This window comes from Calidris pugnax, unplaced genomic scaffold (assembly GCF_001431845.1).
Source record: "Calidris pugnax isolate Ruff unplaced genomic scaffold, ASM143184v1 scaffold32, whole genome shotgun sequence".
Taxonomy (NCBI): domain Eukaryota; kingdom Metazoa; phylum Chordata; class Aves; order Charadriiformes; family Scolopacidae; genus Calidris; species Calidris pugnax.
In genome coordinates, this window is record NW_015090783.1 from 3783249 (window position 1) to 3808975 (window position 25727).

Here is a 25727-nt window from a genome sequence, read left to right on the forward strand (position 1 = left end):
TTGAAGGTGGAGTCACAGAACAGAATTCAAAGGTGGAGATTTCTATGAGAGGATGGTTTGTATAATGCACTTACAGTACAGTTAGCCTCTCTGGGTCTAGAGGCAGCATGGGAAGAGGAGTCTATGTAAAGAAGAGAGATAATATTTACAGGGTTTGCAGAATTTTAGGAGGTGGTGGTGGTGTAAATTATTAGGGTTTTTTTCTTACAACTCTAGCGGCATGAAAATTGGGAAAAAAAATCAATATTGGTACAGCATAGCTACGTTTAGGAATAGAGGAACAAGGTGGTGGGTAAAGCTGTTGTAAAAATGAAGAAGATCCTTCCTTACAGAATTCTTGGTGGAAGCTTCAGCTGTACTGATGTGCGAGGGTAATGGGAGAAGACAACAGGGATAAAGATTTGCCTACCACTTTTCATATTGTTTGTTTCCTGGAAGGATTAATTATAAATGTGCCTTTGTGAGGGTCGTATAAGGTGCAGAGAAAGCTCATGTTACTCCTTTGCATAGGCAGATGTCTTCTGCATCTCACTGGCTTTCCCTGGCTAGAAGCCTTCTGGCTGAGGGGACAGGCAGATGGTTTCCTTGAAGGCTCAGTGCCTTGAAGGCTCATCAAACATCAGTCAGTGAAGATACATGGCCATTGGCCAGTAATCTCCCACCCACAATCGAAACCCTTAATTCCCAGTCCAAAAGAAAGTTGTTTCAAACCAACCCCATAAAAGAATGGCTTAAAAATATTAAGCTTTTATGACTGTTCCAGTGAATCCAGCACCCAAGGCTCCAGCTCCATATGAAATCCCCACCAAAGAAAATTCCTCTTTCACTGGAATAGAAGAAATAATAATAGAGATCAGAATTCGCCATTTCATATCCAGCTCCAGAAATGAACTTGCTAGGTTAAAGGAATTTGAGCTGGACTGTCACGCTGGAGCCGGTGATGTGCTTAACAGATGCCTATTTGGGTTCAGATGAAGTGCTGCAGCAGTATATGATGCCAGAAGAAGGATTAAAAAGTCACCAGGCTGTTATGAAGGAGGAGTAATTACTTGTAAGCCTTAACTTTTGTTCTTGGCTAATACTAGCTTTGTTTGATGGTTCCTAATCTTTTCCATGCTGGACTTCATCTCCTGACAAGTTGTAACTCTTGTTTGATAATATAGCAGGGTAAAGCACTTACTGCCTACTTGTGAGTCAGGCCTGCTCTAATCAGAGTTAGTCTTCAGGACAGAAACCGTGTTTCTGCATTTCCGTGCTCACCCATACCTGTGTTCTTGGTTTCCATTTCAGTTTGTAAAAGCCCTCGTGAAATGGGAGTTTCACTTAATTAGAACCCAATTGGAAGGTCAACAAGCAGCTTTCTTTAAGGATCAGGACTCCTAGATGAAGCATCCCATCCAGCGTTTTCTTAGGATATTTACACCCTTTAGCTAAACTGTTTGAGGAAGTTCCAGTTCCATGATCTGAGTCAGTTATATTTGTATAAACAAGCTGGTAGTGCTCCTATCACGGAGACCCAGTTCCATTTTACTGATGCACTTGTGCCCACATAAACTGCTGAACTGGCAGTAAAATATTGCTCCCACAACTGGTACTGTCATAGGGATAAACCACTTAAATTTACACTTTGCTTTGACATGAACCTCTGGAAATGTGTTTCAGTGATTGAGCAGAAAAAAAGTTTAAAATGGAGAAAACTGTTCCACGGCACCTGAGAGCACTGACAGACATGGCTTCTTTTTTTTCTTTTTTTCTGCTAACAGGCAGTTTCTTTATTTTTCAGGTAGACAAGGTAATCTTATGCTTAATGATTATTTAAAATAATAACTTGTGATATGAAACTCAGGAAAACCTTGACATCTTGTTTAAATAGATTCTCTGATAAATCAAAGGATTTTGTAGCTGAGCTGATTAAGCATACAAAAACGTTCTCTGGAAACATTGGTAATTAATTATACCAGGACATGAAGGTTATTGGGTAGAGATGAAGAGTATAGAACAAATCCCTTAAACGATGGCCTGCAGTTGCTGATACACATGGTTGAGATTCTAAAATAAAATGGACAATTTTAACTACCAGTTTTATCAGTAAAAGGCTTAAAGTGCTTTAATAAATTGTACGGCCATCACTATAGAAATATAGCACTCCATTATGTACAGTACGAAAAAAATCTTTAGACTACAATAAAAAAGCAAAGCTTTTTCTTCTTTTTGCTGTCAGTCTGACCACATAGGTTTTGCTGTTTGTCTTCAGCTTATTAAAGTGGAAGTTGCGTGGCTGTTTTCCTTAGTATTGGGCCAGGTCCTACATAACTCGTCCATGTGACTAATCCAGGATGAATGGACTGCCTGCAAAAATGACACCACTGTCTCTCCTAGGGTAACGTGCTACAACAAAAGTCCTCAGAACTGCAGAAAGACAGCTGTTAAGTTTCAAACATAGATCTTGATCAACAGCCCTCTGAAATCAGAGGATTTCACTTTTCTCTGCAGCCTGCTGAGTTTATTTCTGTTTTCTGCAGATCTAGCAAAGCCAAAGGAATTCCCTCAGTAGCAATAGTGCCAAATCCAGAGTATCTCCAATCATGGAAACACTTCAGCAAAATGTACCTATGTGCTTAAGTCAGTTAATGCTTACATTCAAGGAAGTGCTTATGTGCTTTCTTTACTTAGAGCTTGCTGCCCTCTAATATTACAAGGCTCTTGGTCTGAGACAGGAGGATGTCTAATAAAAAAGTTCTAATGATTCATTAAGTCAAATTCAGTAGGCAAACTGACCAGTAAGAAGCTGACTTCTTGTGTAGCAAACCAAGTGTTTTTAAAAGAATGGTGATATCTGTCATGTAAATGTCAATGAATGCTCTTTGCAGGGCTGTAGGAAGCTGACCAAATATTAGCAGGCTCATCCGGGGCAGATGAAGAGATTTAGAGGGGAAAGTGAGACCAAATCGCTCCTGTTTCAGTAAACCAGGTTCCTGTTCTGCTTCTGGATGAGAAGAAATGTGTAGGCTTTGCTGTTTTCTTGAAAAGTCTATAATCTAAAGTGGATCTTCTTTGGATTCCTTATTTCATTGTTACAGCACTTCAGGATGTAACCCTAACAGACTGGTATTTTGATTCAGCTAAGGGGAAATCAATCCACCCAGGAGGTGGCATTTGTAGATTCCTTTCTACCAGAATTAAAATGTATGCCAAGCATTGGAGACTTGCAGGATTTAACAGTGTAGCTGCTAAACTGATGTTATATTTTAAATATAGAATCTACTTGACAGAAAAGGTGTTGTGCTGATAATTCACTACTACATGCTGGTGTTTTCATTGAGCACCCTCTTAGCTTTTCCTTTTCCTTTTTCTCTTTTTGCCTTCTAATTTTTTCATTTTAATTTTTGTCCAGTCATGGCAGTTTGCTCGTTTATGAGAACTAATTCTACCATCCAGTAGTGATGCATGAATTAAACATGAGCGAACACATCTTAATTCCTTATATCAAATTTATGGCTGCCGTCCTTTGAAAGCTCTGTTTTCCTCTCTCCTGCATGTTTTGTTTCTTTCCTTTTTTCTTAATTGCCTAACACCTGCCTTCCAAAGCTGTTTGCTTTTCCAGCCCTGAGTAGCACTATGTGCCCGCTTAACAGGGTTGTAGTAAAGTTGTCTGTCAGCAGTAGTCATTTGGTATAATGACAGATATTGATTATTTATTACTTGAAAACATTTAATTAAATTTGACTGCATAATTAACGTGCTAGCAGCCAGCCATGCTAAAAGGGCAGTGAATCTATAATTTGCAAAATCCTCAAGCTGCAGACCTTTGTGAGAAAGCTGATAAAAGAATCTGTCTGTGTGTAGGGGGTTTTAGAGATTTTTAGGTGTTCCTGAGTTTCAGATGAATCTGTGTATTATATATTGCCCTTACCTTACACAGAACCTTAAATCCTGACCCTGGTGGGATTCCCAAAAGACACTGGAACTGACAGAGGTCTGAGGGCAAGGTCTGTTTTAAAATACTAAAGACAGTCTAGCACTAGATGCATTGTCATTCATTTACCTTCTGAACCTATAGTTAATGTCTTCAGTATGACTTAGGAAGAGAGGTTGTGAGTAGCATTATGTAATCCACATGTATTTTAACTAACCTCTATTGTTATCTACCCTAATTAGGTAATATTTTTTGTCTTTCAACATTATATGTTGTTAAACTTTCTAAAAGGAAAGCGATGTTTAGGTCAAAAGGAATCTGATATTCAACTGAAACTTAGAATTGGCCAGTATGCACTAATTTCTCTCTGTATGCTTCTTGTATATTAGCACTTGTTGAAATATTTCTAGCCTGTGACGTGCATCTGTCTTTAAATAACTTAGAAATAACTTGGAAAGCTGAAGCACTATGTCGATACGAAATTATAGAGGTGTAGACCATAGTGCTAGGAATAGTAATACAAGAGCAAAGTTTCTTGATGGAGGAAGAGAGTGAAATGGGGTGCGTGTGTCTTAGAAAAGCAATTTCTCTCTTTGGCTGTAGAACAGAAACTATCTTTGATCTCCTGGCCAGTGTTCCTCCAGGGGCAGTGATTAGCAGCCCTTCAGGGGCTGTGGTTCAGTGGACCGTACCAAAGTACTGAATACCTTCTGCATGCTGTAACTGAACAGAAAGATTGGAAAGACAGGAGAGAGGTTTCTAAGTGGATGGGAAGTTTAGAAGGGGATGGTATGACCAGGGAAAGAGTGGGGAAGGTGATCAGATAATGTGGTTTAAAAGGCACCCTGTTTACTTATGGAATTGCTTTTGGATAGCTTTAACTTTCAGTTGTGAAATTTTTAAAGTTTTGTTAGGGAGGTGAGACATTGCATAGGAATGACAAGTAACCTATTTATTTCTTATCCAGGTGATAGTCAAAGTATTCAATGAGTACTTCATATGTTTGCCCTGCATTAGCAAAGCATTGCTGCAGTTCAGTTGAGCCACATAAAGTGGCTACTGAAACAAGCATTGCTTTTGCTCTGTTAACCTTCCTCTTCCTACTCCCTCAGGGAGTGTGAATAATTGATTGTGCTGCATACAACCCTTTGTACATCACCTGTGTATGTATGTGTGCACATGTGACAGTGTTTATCATAGATAAATGCAAGGTGGCATTAAGGCCTGCATTTTCTTTTCTTTTGTGAATGTAATGCAAAAAAAAAAAAGAATAAACTGCATGTAAACACATAGCCACACTTAAATACTTTTGGCAAGAATTAATGCTTGTCCCTAACTTACCACATAGCTCCACTAAAGTTATAGTAAATGTCCCTTTGAATCCGTAAGCAGATTTGATCTAACTCGCATCACCTTTTCTTTTATTAGTGACAGAGTGTCGAGGGGTCTTGGACAATAACCAGAGGTTTTCTTCATTACCAACGTACCTACCTGTGAGCTACCGGATCTTCAGTGCTGAGACATCTTTCTTTCTCAAAGAAGCCAACCAGGACTTCATGAGAAATTCCAGTTTGCAGTCCAGGGTGGAGTCGTTCTTCCCATATAAAGCCAAGAGACCACCAATATTAAATGCCAGCTATGGACCTTTTTCTGTTGAGCAAGTTGTGCCCCAGGACCTAATGTTAAATTCAAACTTTTTTGGATCTGCCAACAAGTTTACTTATAACTGGAAGCTTAAGGCCTACATAATGAGCGACAAAATTTACCTGAGCAAGCCCAAAGTCCAGGTCCTGTTCTACATCGTGGGCAGGGACTGGGATGACTATAGCACCACGGAACGGCTGCCCTGCCTGCGGGTGTTTGCCTTCCGAGAGACGCGGGAAGTCAGAGGCAGCTGCAGGCTAAAAGGGGATTTGGGGTTGTGTGTGGCAGAGCTGGAGCTCCTGCCAAGCTGGTTTAACCCGCCGATGGTCGTCACGGGCCGTAAGAAGCCACCAGATCAGTTTGAAGGGAGCCCTGTTGAGCTTTACTATACTATCCAACCAGGAGACGAGAAGGGAGAGTGTACTGCCGAGGATATAAGGAAGGGAAATGCTATTCGGCCAGGAAAAGATGGCATGGATGAAACCGTGTCCCACTTACAGAGGATTGGATCCGTCAGCCTCTATCGTGGCCAGGAGACTTCTCAGCTAACGGAGCTACGGCTGGATAGTAATATTGTTGTCTGGTTGCCCTCAAAGCCTGTCAAACAAGGAGAGGTTGTGAATGTTTATGTGACAATTGCCAACAATTCTACGGTGGATCAGTTCATACTCAGGTACGGTAGGCTGTTTCTGCATGTTTCTAATGAGATAGCACACAAAGATGTTGGGGACGTGGGGTAAATCTCAACTTATTTGAAGTTAATCCACACTGAAGGTTGCTCCTAGTCACTGAAATACATTCCTTTCCTCCTTGAATGCTCTGAAGAGGATTGAAAGCCTCTGTCACTAGGAGGCTTTTAACACGCATGCCATGCTGTTCATCACATGCCCACATTATGCAACAATGTACAATATATGACAATTCACTGCTTTAGTGGGGCCATTTCTGTGCAATGACAGACACTAAGGCACCAGAAAAGTTCTCTGTTTTACAGAGCTTTTAAAATCAGGTTTTTATTGCACATGCATGGAGTTAAAACGTAGCAAAACTTCAATTACCTGCTTTGCTTTAAGTGTTCTGGCAGTGCTTTGCCTCTCCCACACAGAGTGGTTTTGTTATGAGAGCTCTTTAGGGAGGGGTTTAACTATCTACTTGCAGTTAAGTAGCGTTTGTCTTTGCCAACACGTATACCCTTTAAAATAAGCTAAAAGGGGATTTGGGGTTGTGTGTGGCAGAGCTGGAGCTCCTGCCAAGCTGGTTTAACCCGCCGATGGTCGTCACGGGCCGTAAGAAGCCACCAGATCAGTTTGAAGGGAGCCCTGTTGAGCTTTACTATACTATCCAACCAGGAGACGAGAAGGGAGAGTGTACTGCCGAGGATATAAGGAAGGGAAATGCTATTCGGCCAGGAAAAGATGGCATGGATGAAACCGTGTCCCACTTACAGAGGATTGGATCCGTCAGCCTCTATCGTGGCCAGGAGACTTCTCAGCTAACGGAGCTACGGCTGGATAGTAATATTGTTGTCTGGTTGCCCTCAAAGCCTGTCAAACAAGGAGAGGTTGTGAATGTTTATGTGACAATTGCCAACAATTCTACGGTGGATCAGTTCATACTCAGGTACGGTAGGCTGTTTCTGCATGTTTCTAATGAGATAGCACACAAAGATGTTGGGGACGTGGGGTAAATCTCAACTTATTTGAAGTTAATCCACACTGAAGGTTGCTCCTAGTCACTGAAATACATTCCTTTCCTCCTTGAATGCTCTGAAGAGGATTGAAAGCCTCTGTCACTAGGAGGCTTTTAACACGCATGCCATGCTGTTCATCACATGCCCACATTATGCAACAATGTACAATATATGACAATTCACTGCTTTAGTGGGGCCATTTCTGTGCAATGACAGACACTAAGGCACCAGAAAAGTTCTCTGTTTTACAGAGCTTTTAAAATCAGGTTTTTATTGCACATGCATGGAGTTAAAACGTAGCAAAACTTCAATTACCTGCTTTGCTTTAAGTGTTCTGGCAGTGCTTTGCCTCTCCCACACAGAGTGGTTTTGTTATGAGAGCTCTTTAGGGAGGGGTTTAACTATCTACTTGCAGTTAAGTAGCGTTTGTCTTTGCCAACACGTATACCCTTTAAAATAAGGCCTAATGTGTTTTATGATGTTGATTGGAAAGGAATGTTAGAAGTGAGTGCCATTATTTTGGACAGGAGTGGCAAATACAGGACCTGGGAAGACGAGAAATGCCTTACTGGGTCAGATCGCTTTCCTTTTATTTTCTTCTTCAGCGGTTTCCCTACTGATCAGATGAAAATCCTTTGAGAGTGACAAAGACTGGGAAACTTGTTAATCACTGAAATATTTGATGTATCTTTTTTTTTTCCTGGTTACCAGGCTTTAAATTCAAGGGAAATTTCCACGGTGATAAGCAACAATTGCTCTTTAAAGCCTCAGGGAATCAGAGTTTCCCAAAAGATTCTGCACATGAAAGTATTTATTTCTAAGGCTTATATGAATTAGATTAATACATAGTTGACGACTACCGAGGAGAATAGCCTTTAGAACAGGAAGTGTCGCTTGGCAGATAAAAGGCTTTTATTTTAAAAAAGAGGGATTTTAGTCATCCCAGAACCGTGCTGATGTTTGCAGCTTTGGTTAAGTTGCTGAGATAATCTCCCAGACACCTGTTTACTGAGTGAAACCTCCGTTATAGAAGTCTTTTCTGATGGTGTTGCTTATCTCTTATTGAAAAAATTCTTTTTCGTAAAATAGTAGAAACGGAATACTTCTCACATAATGAGCATAGCTGTGGTGAAAGAAGAAATCCAAAGGCAATGAACTGGGTGTTTGCTGGGTGGATGGGAGAGGAGATCACCCTTTGAAGCTCTGTTTCACAGCCTTTATTTTCCTGAAAAGTGAGTTGAAGATAAACAAGCTTGTTGAAATCTGATGATGTATTTCTTTGCTCAGAAATTATTCTGACCGCCTAGGCAAGGATATCATTTGCATGCTGAGAGGTGCAATAGATAGAAATGGTAATGTGGGATGTCAGTAGTTGCATGTGTGACTTGCGGTTATGGACAAAATGGATTTGCTTTGGTTTTGAGAACAGGTGACTGATTCATTTGAAGTGAATAGTCTGACATTCATTGGTATGTTGGTTGTTCTGTGTTATCACAAATGCAGAGTTCAGACCATGTTCTCTTGCTGAAACACCCTTTTGATGAAAAGAGGATTTGTGGTTTTTGCTTAAAATTACTTTGAACCAGATACAAGAACAGAAGAGGCTGAAGAAACCAATATTTAAAAATGGCTTCTGCTTCCTTGTGGTCGTTGTCTGGAGATGTATGTAGCGTTGGGCTGACTTACATTCTTAAAAATCAGCACTGTTCAGTGTGCTGCCTCCTCTCCACCACCAAAAGCCAGAAAAGTAATGGGAGATACTCCAAAACAGTCTTGGTTTTGAAAAGTATCTTTGAAAAGCACCAACAGTGCTGATCTGTGCAGTTATTACGGCATCAGATGGAAGCTTTGCTTTACAGGAGGGTCATTCCATGTAAAAGAAAAGGAAATTGTCTTAACTGTTTTCCTCACACTGCAGTAGGAAGGGACAGCTGATACCCACAGGTGAAAGTTGTGTGGGACTGTCTCCTGAGGCATGAACTGTGTGGCCTGTTCTGTCAACCTCAAAGACTTCTTCTGTGGTTTTAGTGGTGGAGTACTGGTGAAAGGCTGGCAAAGCCAAGTTAAGCTTCCTGGTTCTGTGGTGGAAATCCATTCTTTGATGAAACTTCCTAGGTGTGAAAGAGTATGGAATTTGACTCAGGAATCTATAAAGTGCTTGTATCTTGCAGGAAAAAGGCCAAATGAATACAGCATCCAGGGAGTAGCCAGCACATATGCTGGGTCTGCCTGGGGGCTTCTTTAACCTTCTCTGTGGCCACTTGCCTGGTTAGATAGAGAGCTGTATGCTCTCATACTCATGGGTTCCTGGCAGAGCAATCCCTACATCCTATGACATTCATTCACATTTAATCAACCTAAAGAAAACCACGCCATGCATTATCCCCAGGCATAGTGGATTTGTTTATTTTCTGCTTCTTGTATATTATTCATTGAGGTATTGCAACACCCAGTGCTGAAGCAAACAGCATGTGATCATTGCTTTAGGGAGGGAAAATAATAGCTACAAATCTTCTCTGGCAAAAGGAAAGTAGACTGGTCTAAATGACCTCATATCCACAAATCATTGCAATTGAAACTCTGTTCTTAAATTGTGTCTTAATTCAGAATCCTATTACTGTATCTATAAATTTATCAGCACAAGAACACTGGTAAAGTCAAAGAGAATGAGTAATATGACAGGGAGTGAAGCGAATTATGCATGGTAGTACATTAACGCAGTGGGAGCACTGTCTGAATAAACAACAGATCTTCCTCTCTTGCATCTAGTCAGCACGGGACTATCATGAAAGTGGTTCTAATGATACCAATAGTTTATAGAATACAGCTTCTGTTCACAGGCCTGTTTCTGTCCTGCTGTGTCACCTCTGGTAAGTCTTTACAGGCGTTTTCTAATGCAAAGTAGAAAATGCAAACAGTTGGTCAGCGTGACTCTCAAGAGTGAGAACCCTGTTTCAGTCTGGTTCCAAGAGACTTTTAATTCCTCTGATGGAAGGGATTTCAGGTTTGCCATACAATTTATATGTAATATGAATGGGAAAATCTTGATAAAAGAACTTAAGAAATAGAGAAGGGGGAAGAAAATACTGCACTGCGTTTCTGCCATTGGAAAGGACTTCTAGGCTCCAAAGAGAGGAATTGCACTTACTGCTGATGTCTCAGTAAGGAAAATCAGTGTTACCTTTAGCAGTTGGGTAAACTATGAACAGAAGTAGCATCACTATAGGACAGGAAAGCAAAAAACCAGCAATATTTAAATAGAGATCATTTAAGTCTCCTGTGCACTTGCCAGAGCTGTTACAAATTAACACCGCGGGCTTCAGCAGAGCTACCATGATTGATTGTTGCTTTACCGATTACTGTGTATACAAGCTTTTCTAATCTGAGTCATCATTTTGGGTATATTCTCTGTAAGGATTAGAAAGCAACATCCTTAGGGCAAGACCCTGTTTTGACTGCTTTTATGAACTGCCATCACACCCAGCAGGCTACAAATAGGGGGAAAAAGAATAACCATTCTTGTGAGGTTAACTTGCAGAAAGCAATATGTAGCTACATGTGTATGCTGAGATATTTGAAAGTAAGTAGGAAACTTGGCACTTGATTTCTATTTGTAGTCCTGGGGAATTGGTGAGCTGAATGTATTAGGCAACTTTGAAAAGGTTGGCCGGTGTGCCTTGCTGTGTTTGTTCTTTAGCTCTAAATGCTTTTCCAGCCACTACGCTATTAAAGGATCCTTCATCTGGTTTTCATGGTGTGACATGCCACATTTGATCTAGCAGAGCACTGTACAGCACAGGGCCAAAGCAAAAGGTGTGGAAGTACTAAGTGTTTTATGTTACTCAGCTGGGCAGCAGCTAATCTCTAACTCGCTCTAGAAGGTGCTGAACCACCAGATAACCCGATTTACAGGAGGTATTGAGCAGGATAAGTAAAGAGAAAGGGGATGAAGTTGTTATCTGTCCTGATTAGAGAAAAGAAGTGGAAAGCAGTGGTACTTTTTTCCCCCTCAGGCTTCTTATTACAGATTTTGCAGTGCAGCTCATTGTATCTGAAGGGATGTAGGTTGTAAACAGTGTTACTGAATTACCTTTGTCCAGCAAGCAAATCAACCCAAGACAATGGATAATTAGTAGTGATAATAAATCTACCGATTGGGAGAAGGATAAAGGATAAATGCAGTGAAGAAAGCTATTAAACTCATCAGCTGAGGCAGCTTTATATGTCAGCTCCTAATGAGTATTGACAGCAGTGCTGTGCTAGGTAGCATTGGGAACAGCTGAAAACCTAGATGAAGATGCATACACAGAGCAGCGCTACAGAATACCCAGAGCTAGAAAAAGTAGTTATGATCACAACATCAGTGTACTCCTGGCTTGTAAATCTAAGTATTTCGAAGTCTAGATTGTGATCTGGTTATAAATAGCCATTTTGGAGAAACTGGTCATGGAAAAGGGGGATCTCCAGCACAAACAGTGCCTGTTTTGCATGGAAGACCTATTTGAGACTCCCTGGGGAGTAACCACTCAGAGGAGCTGTCTGTGCTTGGCACTGCCCTCAGCTCTTCTATCCACTGTATTTAAGCAAAACAAAAGTAGTAACACTTTCAAGCAATTACTGTTTAATTTTAGATACTGATATTTTAATCTTACCTTACGATGAAATAACCTTTAGTATCCTGAAATTTACCTGTGTTTAATTATTGGTTTATCATTTTGTAGTGCTGCAGTATGGTGGTGTCACTGCAAATCCAAGTGATGTAATGACTAACTCAAGCCAAAGTTAACCAGAGAATATAAGACCAAAACCGGGGCTGAGTTTACTCTGCATTTTGTATTAACCCATCATTTGGGATGTATTATCCCAAGTACCTTTTTTCCCCAGTAAATGGAATGCTGATTTCCAACTGTGAAATGAAGAATGTGAGTTTTTTATACTGCTTCATATTTTAAAACTAATGCAGCTCAGAGTGAAATGAAGAGAGACAGAATTATTTGGTAGGATGCTCTTCTGGGTGTGCGTGTGTGTCTCCAGATGTGAATCGCAACAAAACATTTTTCATTTCCTATGCAGCTTTGCATTACTTAAATATTTAAAAGTGATTTCACCGCACAAAAGCATTTCAGTCAACATCTGAAGGGAGAGGAATCTGAAGCCTTTAGCCTCATTTCTTCTGTCTCATTGTTTCATGTTCCATTTTCAATTGAAAAGAAGGTCTCGTCTTCAAAATTTATACCCGCAGCTTTACCTATTGCATGAGTTTAAAAAAATAACACAGATATAGTCTCTGAAAGACTTTTATAATGCCTTAGACTTTTCTTTAGACATAGATCTTATATTTTGAGGCCCAGATAAAACTAGAAGAGATTAATTCTTACACTGTATAAAGAAAGGTCTGTATCTTGGGCACTCTGGGTAGCAAACCGTTCTTTGTTCTCACCTGAGATACAGTTTCTTCATTCATGTTTCCGTGTTGAATAAACAAAATGCAAACTTGCTGACTAAGATCTTTCAAAGTACTCTGCTCACATTTTTCTTTGCATCTCTTTTTCAATGAAGTCAATTATTAAGTTAAGACTGAAGAATAAAAGCAATTCACTTGCTTTTGAACTTTTAATCAGGGTTCAGAGAAACCGGAGAAACTCTTCCCCAGTCTTCCAGCCCATCAAAGCAGTTTCCCAGTTAAGACCTGTAAGGCCAGAGGTGGTTTGCAGAAGTGTTCAGAACTGTGAATTACAGCTTGAAGCAGTTTCATTGATGAAGATTGTATATATTTCATTGCCTAGTGTTTAGCATTATGAAACTTTACTACTTATTGATTATTTTTTATTTGGTTTTTCCTTCTGTAGAATGATTAGCAACAATTCAGCTACAAATCTACAGTGGAGAAGATTAATGAAAGAAAGGTACTGGTCTAGTCCTTATTATGAGTCAAAGACTAATGACTCAAGAGACCTGAATTCTCCTCCTGCCTTCTGTTCAGGACTTACTGTGTTACTTTAGACATATCATTTTACCCCTGTTTACATCTTCACCTCCTCAGATTGCTTTTTTGTACTGTACACAATTCAGGGAAGAGACTGGGCTGTGCTCTGTGTGCATCATTCAGTATAGCAAGCCTCTGATCCCCACAGGACATCTATGTATTACATAGTACAAACGACAGTAGATCATACAAAAGTTGATACACTGTGAGGATTGTGGTTTTGCAAGTCACAAAGTGTAACAGCACCTTGCAAGTGCTTTGTTAAGATTTCTCCAAAGTAAATTCATGGTTAAAAATTCATAGCAATCATGTGCTATCTTTTTTTATATTCTGCTTCAGTAAGCAAGGAGGACATAGTCTGCTAAAGCACTACTAATTGTCACTTACTAGAGAATATGACAGACTAACAGTAAAAGGGTAAATATTTCCCAATATAACTTTAAAAAGCCTTTGTGATGTAAAAAATACTTACTCAAAGAAGAGAATGTGTCAATGCTATTTTGAGAGAATGGTTTCACACTCTGGTTAGTTTAATTTCATTAGACCTTAGCAGGCACTTTTCATGGACATCGGTGTCATAGCAGATACAGCTGGGTCCTTCAAACAGATGGCTCATTCTCAAAAATGCTAAGCTGGGTGAGGATGTCCTTTAAGCAGAGATTGCGATAAGGTGCTTCTCACCAGAACGAGTGAAGGGCTTGAGTTTGTGGTAGCAGTGTGTCAGGTTTGGTGAAGTTTAACAAGGAACTGATTATTAACTTGAAATTGAAACTACGTAGAAAAGAGAAAACGGGCATCCTTCCCTGACCCTTGACTAAGACATAAAATCCAATCAGTTGAGTGTAGACAAACCTGAACTATATATGTAGTTTATATAATAACTTTATATAACTCAACTATAAAACGCATTTGGACTTTTGTGCTTCAGACTTCTATGTTTGAAGACTTTCCCTAGTAAGCTGATTGGGAAACTGGAAGGAATTGATAGGGGCCATTGTAGGGGAGAAAACAAAAATATTAAAATTGTTGTATCAGCAGTCAGCCAGGGAATTGCTAGCTATTGATGCTGCTTCAAGAGCTGGAGCTGCAGGTTTTGGTTAACTTTTGGCAAATGCAGGGGCATATCTGGGTTTCAAAAACTTTATATTGAGCCATCTTGCTAAAATCCGCTCTTGTAAGTAATTTCCCTTCCCATCCCTTATAGTTTGAGCAAACTAGTGAAGTCATTCCTGGCTGCTTTTCCAAATTCTCTGCAGCGCGTGTTGCTGAATCCACACTGGTGCCTCTGGCTCCTTTCCTTTTGCTTTGAGCCACCGTTCTGAGGTGCAGCATGTTTCCCGCTACCTTCTGCTCTTCCTGACCTTTCCAAAAAGCCTGTACATGTGCCAGGCTGCTTAAAGATGAGATAAGGCACCTCTACTTAATTTCTGTTTAGACTATTAGCCACTTGTGTGACTCAAGTTACAACAGTTAATTAAATACTTGGTTACTTGCCTAATTAGAAACAATGGTGGCTCGTTAAAAGATCATACCATATAAACTCCAGTCTTCCCAAACCAGCAGTAGGGAGGGAAATTTCATACTACTGGGAGTGAATTTTAGTTGAACCAAGATAATGTTTTCTGGCTGTCTGAAAAAGGCTGTGGTCTGATGCATTAGGGAATCTCCTGGGAACCTTCAGTGTGATTATCTGACAAGCTGTTGGGTTCCAAGGCCACTGTAAGCAAGGAAGTGTGTGAGCCCATAGGTCTGAATAGAAATACATATCCCTGAGAAAAATTGTATGACAAGGCTTTAAAACCCAGTGCATCTGTTGAAACTGTGAAAGCAGTAGTGACTTGCTGGAATGATACTGGGAGGGATGTCAGCAAGTCATAGCTCAGGGCTTGCAGGGGGAAGCATTTGGGATGGGGTGGAAGTATGGGGAGTAACCCAAGAGTAGATACCTGGCTCAGCAGAACTGTAAAACCTGATGGTTTTTTCTATGTTGTTTTATTGTTGCTTGTGGGGGTCATTATTTAAGACAGAAACTGTCAGATTGATCGAAGTTTCTGTTGTGGCAGAGTACTGCTCCTCACTCCTGACAGCACATGCACAAAAAACTTACATTGTTTATATGTTCTTATGGCACTTTACAGTTAAAACTTCCACAGGAGGCTTGGGCATGGTGGGAAGTGCTACTCTGCACTTAAGAGGTAATTTCCCCAGAATGCTGAGCTTTCCTATACGGTATAGAGTGTTTTACTCCAATTTTTATCACTGTTTCCCTTGGGATCCCCTTGAGATGCTCTGTACTTTCTTGAAATCTAACCCTGCCCTGTATGTGCTGCCCCTTCAGAGAGGTGTGTGCTGTTGTGTGTAGTATTCTTTTGAAAGGAAAATTGCATTTTTATAGACTTTCAGTGCACAAAAAAGCTGATTTATAGTTTAGATGAGACCGGCTTAAAAAGAAATTCAGCATCTTTTTTGTTTGTTTGTCTGGTTCCTGGTGTGTTACAAAATGTCTCTATTAGCAAAGCTGCCAGGGGGTTAATTTGCACTAACAGTCTAATCATCTCCAACAACATCATTTTAGGTTTTCATAATGCTGCTTAGATCAGCAAGGCTAGAGAGAAGGAGACTTGAAAAATAGCGCATATCTTAGGAAAAAAGAAAAATGGGGGGGAAGCGTTTCAGACATAGCCCTCTGCATTATCAGCTGTCAGGCTGCTTAAAAAGATTTGCTTTTTCGTACAAGCTCTGGCTCTAAGATGTAAGCCTTGATTTCCAAAGTGCTATGAGACTGAGCTCTTTGTACAAAAGAGACAGGCTCATTAAAGGGAATATGTGGTACTTGCACACCAAAGTCTAGAGCTTGATTCCTCAACCTCCCTGATTAGTTGTTAAACAGAACATACAAATAGCTGTGGATCACGAATCACAGCTTGGATTCACAGATAAAAGAGTTCCTGACATACTAGACCATAAAGTCACACTTAGTCTTTCATTTGCCCCATGAGTGCTGGGGAAGGCAGTTGAGCCTTACAGGTGATCATTAAGGCACAAATGTTGCTGTGGACCAGCTTAAGGGGGATCCTTATTTGCTGTATTGGACGTTTGTGGATCCTGTTTTGAGGAAACTAAATTTTGTTATGGATTACGTGGCTGCTTACTCAGGACTCTGAGCTTTGCTATGGCTTTTAAAAATTAGGTGCTGTGATGCTAATTGATGGAGCTACTGAGTCACTTGGTGTGCCTGGTCTCAGCAGGTCATAGAAATACCACCAGTAGCAAGAAAAATATTTTTCTGCTTGAGGTGATGTCTAGCTTAGAAAAAGCCCTGATTACATAGAGAGTTCTTCCTATGGAAAGGAAACACCAACCAACGGTAGGAGCCTGTCACTTAGGAACGTACCCAAATTTAGTCCTGTTGAAAGTAATGAGAATATTCACAGGCTTCAGGCTGCTTTTTATCCCTCTGGATTTGAGACATTCGTGAAAGGCTACACTAGCACCAGCTACTGCATTTCTCTTCCATAGCAGCCTGATTACAGTTTTCCAACAGAAGGGAATGACCAAATCTTTTTGGTTTTTTGTATGTACTTAGTTGCTGTTGGTTTTATGATGAGATGGTGGACATGATACACTTACGTGTATTGTAGTATTGTTTTCTGGGACAGAAAATGATAAAAAGATGATGTTAAAGTTTTAATTCATTTGTCTGCTCAGTACACTGTGAAGAGGAGAAAGCTGGTCTGCAGGGAGAGGCTCAGGCTGAAAACAAGAGCACAGACCAAGCGGTGTTACACAAGTCAGCTGTAGTGTCAGGAGGGTCGCACAACCTTGCGGGTAACGTTGCAGTAGCATTGAAGTCAGTGACTTGGAACATTAACACTGGACTTTGATCTACTGGTAGGTACTGCTGTGCTCATGGTGACATTTGAAAGGGATGATTCCGGGCCTAATGAGCTCAGCTTCACAACAGTCTCTGAAGGGAAGTAACAACTGACCCTGTGGCTTAGGTCCATTAGGGTCTGAGCTAGGTGACATTGAGCTTCAGAGCAGTTCCCCAGCAACTTTCGTGGTGAGGTGTTAGTATCTTAAGCTGTTCAAAGCCCTAGAAAGGATATTGCAGGTAGCAGTCTAACCTGCACAGAAATGTGAAGATGATGTGTAGTCTCCATTTTCTAAGATTCCAGGGTACTGCTTAAGAATTTTTCTCTTCTCTGAGCCAATGCTGTTGTAATTAACACTGGACAGAAATATTGACATAGTTGAGAGAAGATTTTTATTGGCTGGCTATAGGCAGTGACAGCTGGTTAATATTTTCTGAAAGATCTTTAAAGAAATCCTGACTAGTTTTTCAGAAATTAATATGCTTCATCTCTCCTTATGTTGTTAAAGTATGGCTGTCCTGTCATCTATAGTTTGCATTCTTTAATTTTCATAGCATCTCAGGCGATGGGTGCTTTGTCCATTACTATGGTAACAACTCTTTTTATTTCTTACTCAAAGTAAACATTGACATAAAATCCACTGTAATGTGTTGTTTTTATTCACCATGTACCCCTAATGGATGCCATAGCTGTGCAAATATATCATGATTGTAGTGGATAGAGAGCAATAAACTGAAAGTCTGGTGCCCTGGGACATAACTGGTTTCACCTTTCAGCACACGTATACTTTTATGTCAACTACTTCAACTCTGTTTTTACTCCTATCCATGTTTAATTAGATTTCAAATACGTCAGGGTGGAAATAATCCCTGACTGTGTGTTGGTGAGTGCTAAAGGGAAATGGGATCTAACAGCAGATAAGGCACGCTAACTTCATTTTTGCTCTTAAACAGCTCCATTTTAAAGTTGAATTGATCGCATGAACTCTTGGCAGTTATTCAAAATCCCTCCTATCCCTTTTCTGAACACTAATGATGGGAGTAACAGTTCTTTTCCTGTGTTAGTACTTCTATTTTGTTGCCTAAAAAAATCCCCAATCTGTCATGAAAATCTTTATGAAATTCTTGTAGCCCCAGTCACCTCCATGAGGCTCTGCTACTCAGTTCTCTTCAGGCTGCTTTCCTTCAAAACCTGTGCAGAGTGATACAAATGCAGAATGAAGTGTTACAGTTCCCCCTTTGCAGAAAGGGAGGTGATTTCCTTTGAACCCTGACACCCAGCAGACCCTGTGCCACCCCCACAGGGGAGAGCTGCTGGGTCTGGCTCTTCTTAGAAGGAAAAAATGCGGTTGGAAAAATTCTGCAAGTGTTTTCTAGGGTTTTCTCCGTTCTCTGTCACAATTATCTGATAAATGTAGCAATTATCTTTTTGGTTTAGAGTAATTAATAAATAAATAAATCTATTTTTTATCTACAAGGGGCTTACATGTTCTGTATTATATTCTATATGCTTGTAGGGTGATTCATATGGAACCTCATTAAACATCTTTACAGCCCTCTTAGGTTCATCTCTATTAACTATTATGGGGATTTCCCATGAGGGAATGACTGTGCCACCTTGCACTAAAATCAAGCACACTTTAATCTGATAGACCATTCTATTGGGAGTGATGACATTAAAAATGCGGCGTGTGGACTGAAGTGTTTGCAGGATTGAAGCTCTAAGCGACGGTTCTGCAAAAAGACTATGCATGTGTTTAGCTGTATGTGCTCTGGCTGGAGTTAAACATGTGCAGTAACTCAAAGTCAAGATCATGCTTTATGAAATGCTTTTTAATCCTGCAGATGGGAATGTGCTGTGTGCTGCAATGAATACTGTTGAAAGGGGTCTAATTGCTTACCCACTTGTTATGAATCAGATGATACTTTCCTATTTCTGCAGAGTTATTTTAAAGTAAACGAATCATATAGTTAGCTAGGTTTTAAGTATTACTGATTATTCCGGTTTGGTGATAGTGCTCCTTTCTTCCATTTTAATAAAGCTAATACCAGAAGGTGTCATTTTTGGGGGTGCCTTGCCTAACGTTGTACACTTGGTGTATTAGGTAAGAGGGCTCAATAGAAAGAGCCACAAGAACTCTCTTGTTCTCATAGCGCTAAATGGGAGTGAGTCATGGCTAGATCTCGGCTGGATGTAAGAGCGATTCCTGGGAATGGGAAATGGTCAAGAACTTCTTGTTCTAGGAAGCTCTGATTGTTCAGAAAGGCAATGATTGTCCTGTTGAGTTGCATAATTATATCCGCCTCCACATATCCCACTGCTGTTCATTTCTATTATGTCTTTTTATTTAAGTCCTAGCTATTCAAGGAGGAAATTTAACAGATTCATGGCAAGAGCAAGTGAACATCCGTGTGTCCTTCTCTGCTCAAAAGAAGTCTCAATGGATAAGGAATGTTACTTTGATAATTGTTTAAATGGTGCTTGAAGGGCCCCCTGGGCTATTTACATTGGCTCTATGATTTGCCTTTTTGCCAGACACTCAATTGATTCAGAGACAGAAACATGAAAGAGGAGGGGGGGGGAAATGCAAGAGGATTGTAGTAATTGAGTCTTTACAAACATAAGAAAATGAATCGGTCATACTAAAAATCACAGTTGCCACTCTGAAATATACATGTACTCAAGTGTTTGTTCAGTGGATAACTGTTTTTATTGTTTATTTCTCTTTTCTGTAAATATTAAAAAAGAAAAATAAGAAACACAAAATGAGTTTAACTGAGTCTGAGAATATACTTACAATCTGAAAAAAATTGGCAAAATTCTTTGCCCTGTTTTGGAGCTCCTTCATTCATAGCACAAAAGAGCCTTGTGTGGGAATTAATTCCGGATAAGCATTTTGGAGAAAATTACAATCTATTGATTTTGGTAGGGAATTCTATAGTCTGGTGATTTATGCTTCTTACATCTTTCTAGTGTGTTGCCTAAAGCTTAAAACACCCTTAGAGAAGTGTTTCTTGTAAGATCCCAAATGAGCATTCCTGACCTGGTAGGTAAAGCTGATTGTGACTAATAGTAAAACTTGTGGGTTTTTTTTCCTTTTTTTCTGCTCTAAACATCTTAATTGTCAGATGTGATTAAAAGTGAATCTGCAATGTTTGAGTCCGGAAATCCTTATATCATCAAGGCAGATTAATGTGGACAGTTGTAACAATTTTGGGGCAGGTTCTGTGAGCACAGATTGCTCATCTGTGTAAAGAGCCTTGCATAATCATACTTACCAGATGGGAGGCAACTTTGGAGTGCTGTTTCATGCTGTTTTCAAATGCTTTAGAAAGAGGCGATCCAGAACAAAGATGCCCATATAGTATAGGGTAGAGGTGCCCGGCTCAAGTGTATGGATAGGTGATTAAACCCTGGGCTGAATCAAGCTCCAGGCACATCTCTTCATCACCATGAAACTTCCTGTTCTTAGTCTACAGTTTCTGCATTATTCTTTCCACTACAGTAGCCTTGATTTCCTCCTTGTCACAGTCAATCCATATTACTCCATTAATTACTGATTTGGCAAGAGACTGCTCATCTTCTGCCTCCATTGAGTCTGTATATGTGTGCAGAAAGCTGGTTTTGCTCTGCTACCCCAGCAAAGAGTGTTTGCTGCTGCCTTCTGACCACTCAAACCCAGCAGACGGCTTCGCTTGCCGCCTGTCGCATGTGCTCAAGGTAGACATATCACAAGTCCCTGAACAGCGTTTGCCAGGGCCCCAGCCCTGCTGTGAAATAGATTTAGAACAGATTTTCTTATAGGCACAAGTATGATGTCATTGCAAAGCGTATCTGTCAGATGTGGATATGTAGAAGAGAGATTGGGAAACAGCAGTTGTAATATGCATGCTTTCTTCTGGACTCTAAGAGACAGGATGATGCTTTCCAGCTTTTCCCAAATTGAACCTTAATTCCTGTGTTTAAATTTTAGTATGCTTCTTGTGCAGATCCTGATGGGATCATTTCAATTAACCTTTATATTCTGATATGAGTAAATTTATATAAGTGAATAAGTGTTGGTTGTGCTAGAACTTGAGATTTATATTGCATGAACACCAAACTGCTTGGCTAAGTCTTTCTTTCCCTTTAAGCAACCTATTCAGGTGTTTTTTGCTTTATCTGCACCTTCCACTCCTTACATTTTCACTGGAGAGAGAAATACGGAGATTGGAGCTGTAATTTCTCTTGTCTGATTAAACACAATGTGAGACTTGCATTGGATATGTTACCACCTGGGCTGTGTTATACAGGAGTAATAATATCTTTCCAGCGTGTGATGAGAGGGGACAGGCTGTTATCACAGTTCCAGTGTTTGTATATTAAATTTTCATGTGGTCAGGCTTGAAAATCATAATGGTGAGAATGACTCTGACTTCTCTAATATAATAGTCTTCTAGGCAAGTTGTCTCTTTTAGCTTTTATTGTAATGAAGTGAATATGTTATGTGTTTATTACACAAATATATTTTATATAAAGTATGCTCCCTTGGTGCAAGTTGGTACTACATGATTAAAGGAGTATATCATGGAGCAAGATGCCAGCCCCAGAGCCACGAGGTGAGACTGCAGGCTTTTGTCACTCAGTTGGTTCTTCCACATCTCTTGTGTCCATTAGGCTACTGGGACTGTAACACTGAACCTGCTCCTTCTGAGATGGGTTGTGACTCTTCCGTGCAAGTATATAAAGACTTAAGAGAGAAAAAAATGTGCTAGCTAGGGCTTCTGTCGTTGCCCAAGCTTTAGTTGCAAATCCAGTCCTTGACCTACCTAAATACAAGGACTGGTTGAGGCCACCACGGACAGCTGCTAGATTGCCTCTGAGAAAGCGCAATTTATAAGCCTGTCCCCTTTGCACCGGGGAGAGGAGCTGGAGGTCTGCAGGCAGCACCTTTCAGACCACTCTGCAGCACTGCTGGAGGCAACGCACCTGCTTTAGCCAAAGGGCCTCCAAAAGCTGCTGCTTTGGGTCATCTCTGCCACCATGGGCAGCAGCTGCAAACCAGCAGCTCCTTAACCTTTGCACTCCTGTGATGTAAATATATGACACATTATTGATGCCAGTGGACTTTGGATCACTTGGTAACCACTGCTGAGCATCATGATTTTTCATACTAAGAGATTGCTTTTGGTGTCGGGTGAATATATTTCCCTTTGAGCACAGTTACAGCAAAGTTTGATTTGTACCTTTTTTTTTAAGTGCACAGTTTAGCATACAAAATGTAGTGCATCCTTTTGTAGAGCCAAGTGGACTGTTGTTTTCTTATTTGATTTAGCTCTTCTTGCCTAACCTGGAGCTCTGCCAAAAACATGAATATTCATGACACTGTTAAACAAGATTTTTATTGAAAACAAAAAATGGATCTGAAGTCTTTCATTTGTCATTCTGAACTCAGCTGGTGAAAGCCCTGTGAACAGGCACATTTATCAGTGAGGTTTTCGTGGGGTTTTCTGGTTTTGTTTGCATATTGAATGAAAATTCATTAAAGCCAAAGAGTATATGACTGGTGAGTAAGCCTAATGTTAAGATATTTCTGTATACAATATGAACAGAATATGTCTGAAATATATACATTAAATTGGACTATTTTACATATTATATAAATTATAGCTTAAGTATAAAACACTTTAACAAGTGTTGAGCCTCAAGTAAGAATGTACAAGCAGAGGACAGATCTAGCAGATTTAACAAAAGCTGATGTTCATTTTTTCCAGGGCCAGTGTTTATATTTAATACCAATCTGTCGGGCTGAGGGTATTGTCATTCCAAGGAATGCTGTTTCTCAAGATTATAGTGTAACTAGATGGGAAGGAAAGTGTTCGGCTAGCCAGTCTGCATCTTGATGGTACCAGGAGTTTCTCCTGCTCTGAGTGACCCTCCTAGGGTCAGCAGAGATGCTGGGAAGAGGGCTGGTCGTAGTGACTTCCTCAGCTGTGGTCTTCTGGACACTGCTTATGCATTCACCAATCTCAGAGCGATTTCTGAGTCCCTGTGCAGTGGTTGAATGGGAGAGAAATTTATTTCCTCTGTGTCTGTGTATAGATAGATAGATGGAAGATGGAAAAGTGAGAAGAAACTAGAAGAGTGAGATATTAAGTGCAAGGTAGATTTCTCTTGTAGCCTCTGTTCAGTAAAAGAAATGTAATAAGTTTAGCTTTTAGATGACACGTGTAACTCGTTTTAGATATCCATGCTCATTTATTTTGCAAGGTGAAATTTTCCTGAGAACTATCTGTTACAACCTGCAAAGCAGACTGACTGGTACCTTTTTCTTCCATGAGTGTTATCTAGGAGAGCAGTGTCAGGAGAAAAATGTTTGGGGATGTGTTTGTACAGTGTCAGGTGTGGTGGGACTTGGATCCTGTCTGGGACCTTTTTTGCCCCATTACAACTTTTTTATTAATGCAAACACTCCTTTGTTTTCATAATGAATTTGTAATTCACATTATTTTGATTCCCCTCATCAGAACATGTTTTCTTCTAGACTTCATTGAAAATTCCTGTTGTAACAAGGAGTTTCATCCAGAAATATTTTTCACATGATATACTTGTTCACTTTAGAAACCATGAAATTCCCAGGTGTGAGCTTTCCACATTGATAAAACTCTAAACAGCTAAAGTGTTGGAGGAGAAAAACTGCTTTTCATTAAATGTAATCATCTTTGTTCTTTGTAAAAATCGCTTTCACCATATGCTCTGCGTTAGTCATGTTGCAATCAGTGATAAATTCTTACTACAGGTATTAGCAGGAGTTATTTCAGACTAACAGCCTCCCCCATTTCTGACCCAAGATTTTTTTGGGTGTTGTGATATTACTGTAACATTCAGCTACCGATGCATGTAAATGCTATATAAAGGTTACAGTTAATGGCACAAATCTTAATTGATCCAAAATCTGATCCTGTGGCAACTTAAATCTCTGCCAAAGCCTCCATTGACACTATCAGGTCAACAATTGAGTACTTGTGCTAAAGACTCCTAGCCTGTAACACCACATTCCAACTCCTGATTATCACAGTTTCCTCTTTCAGCAATTAGTCATACTGTTAAAAACAGATAATTAAACCAAGCCTGTCCAGAAAGAAAAGTAACTTCTGAAGTGCCAGACTCCCTGCGGAGGAGTGCTAATGAGGGCAGAAGTACAAAGAGTGAGGCTGAGCAGAAAAGAGAGATATCTGGTATAGAAGTTGGAGGAAGCACCACCATAACTTATTAATTTTACAGTGGTGGAGGTCGGTAAGTATATTAGCAGAAAATACATGGAATAAACAATTACAGTTCTGGAGTACACTGGAGTAAGCCTTTATCTCCCTGTGGTGGGTGGGCCTCATAGCGAAGTCTAAATTCGCTGTTGCTCACAAGCAAAGGGTTAAAATCCTTTTACTTGTAATTTCCTTATTCTGGATTTGGAAGTTTTATGTTCAGTCCTGCTGGACAGTCTAGTATGGTGCTTTGGCAACTTGTTGGCCAATGGGTTAATTTGGGTGTGGCTCAATTCTAAAATGAGAAGAATATTAGCAACCCAGAAGTTTTGTGTAAGCTACAGTAAGACAAGATTTTTTTTTTTTTTTTTTTTCAGATAGCTTAAAAAATTCTCATCCTAGCTAAAGGATGGGCTAGAGCTAATTCCACACAAAGAGGTTGGGGAAAAAAAGGGGAAAAAATGCATCAATGAGCGTGCAAGAAAAGAGAAAAGTGCAAGTGGTCATAGGTAATTCAGAAGTGAATCTTGTTTCCCTCTATACTGAGTTATATGTGACTAGGATTTTTTTTTTTTTTTTTTTTTTGCAATTGCTATGATGGTGGTGTAATAGCTAAAGTTTGTATGCAGAGCTATAGAAGGGGCTTGGGGCATCCTGCCTGGAGGACCTCTGTGCAAGGAGTGGAGATGGCTTTTGAGCCCTGGCTTCACAAACCAGGGAGGCCCTCATGGTAGAATTGTGGGAAACTATTGCTATAACAACAAAGTATTTGCTCTTAAAGGGGGAAAAGTATGTAGCACCATCAAAGAAGGACAAGGATTCAAAGGGAAACATATGTCTAAAACATACGGGTCAAGTTTATTTGAAAGGAAAATTTGTTTGCTTTTGATTCTTTATAACATTTCCCATGGAGACTAGAAAATATAGCTGCCACATTTTTGGCAAAGGGGATCTTATCCTAAACCTGAAACACTTAAATACACATACTTACCTAAATATGGTCTCTATTAGTTTCAGCTGTGTGACTTCTAACTCCTGCCTCTAGTAGTTTTTTTGTTTTGTTTTGTTTTCTCCTATTGGCTGTATTTTAAGCTTAAAATGGGATTATTAATTTAAAAAAAATGTTGTTACTGCTTTTTTAGAAAGAGAAAGGAGGACAAGGTGATTAAAAGAAATTTTCTTCAATGGTTATGCTGTAAGTGGAAAGGTCTGTAGGAGTAGGGCACTGGTGATAGGCTGTACTATAAAAGCTTTCTATATGGGACCTGAAACACCTGAGGTTTGTAGTTACTGAAAGTCATTGTTAAAACTGGTTGGCTATTACAGAAAACATTTGGGTAGTAGTAAGTCAGGAATCCCTTCTGGCTGTGATTTC

At 40.0% G+C, this 25727-nt stretch overlaps 2 protein-coding genes across 2 annotated transcripts in view; both read left to right on the top strand.

Annotated features, from left to right (window-relative positions):
- LOC106899280 (transmembrane protein 132C-like) overlaps window positions 1–6300 on the top strand; it is a 60272-nt gene extending 53972 nt beyond the window's left edge. The window contains exon 2 of the mRNA XM_014961038.1: window positions 5345–6300. Within this exon, the coding sequence (XP_014816524.1) occupies window positions 5345–6300 (956 nt within the window). The remainder of the gene's footprint in view (window positions 1–5344) is intronic.
- A 482-nt stretch (window positions 6301–6782) lies between these two features.
- LOC106898998 (transmembrane protein 132C-like) overlaps window positions 6783–25727 on the top strand; it is a 150278-nt gene continuing 131333 nt past the window's right edge. The window contains exon 1 of the mRNA XM_014960623.1: window positions 6783–7180. Within this exon, the coding sequence (XP_014816109.1) occupies window positions 6831–7180 (350 nt within the window). The 5' untranslated portion in view covers window positions 6783–6830. The remainder of the gene's footprint in view (window positions 7181–25727) is intronic.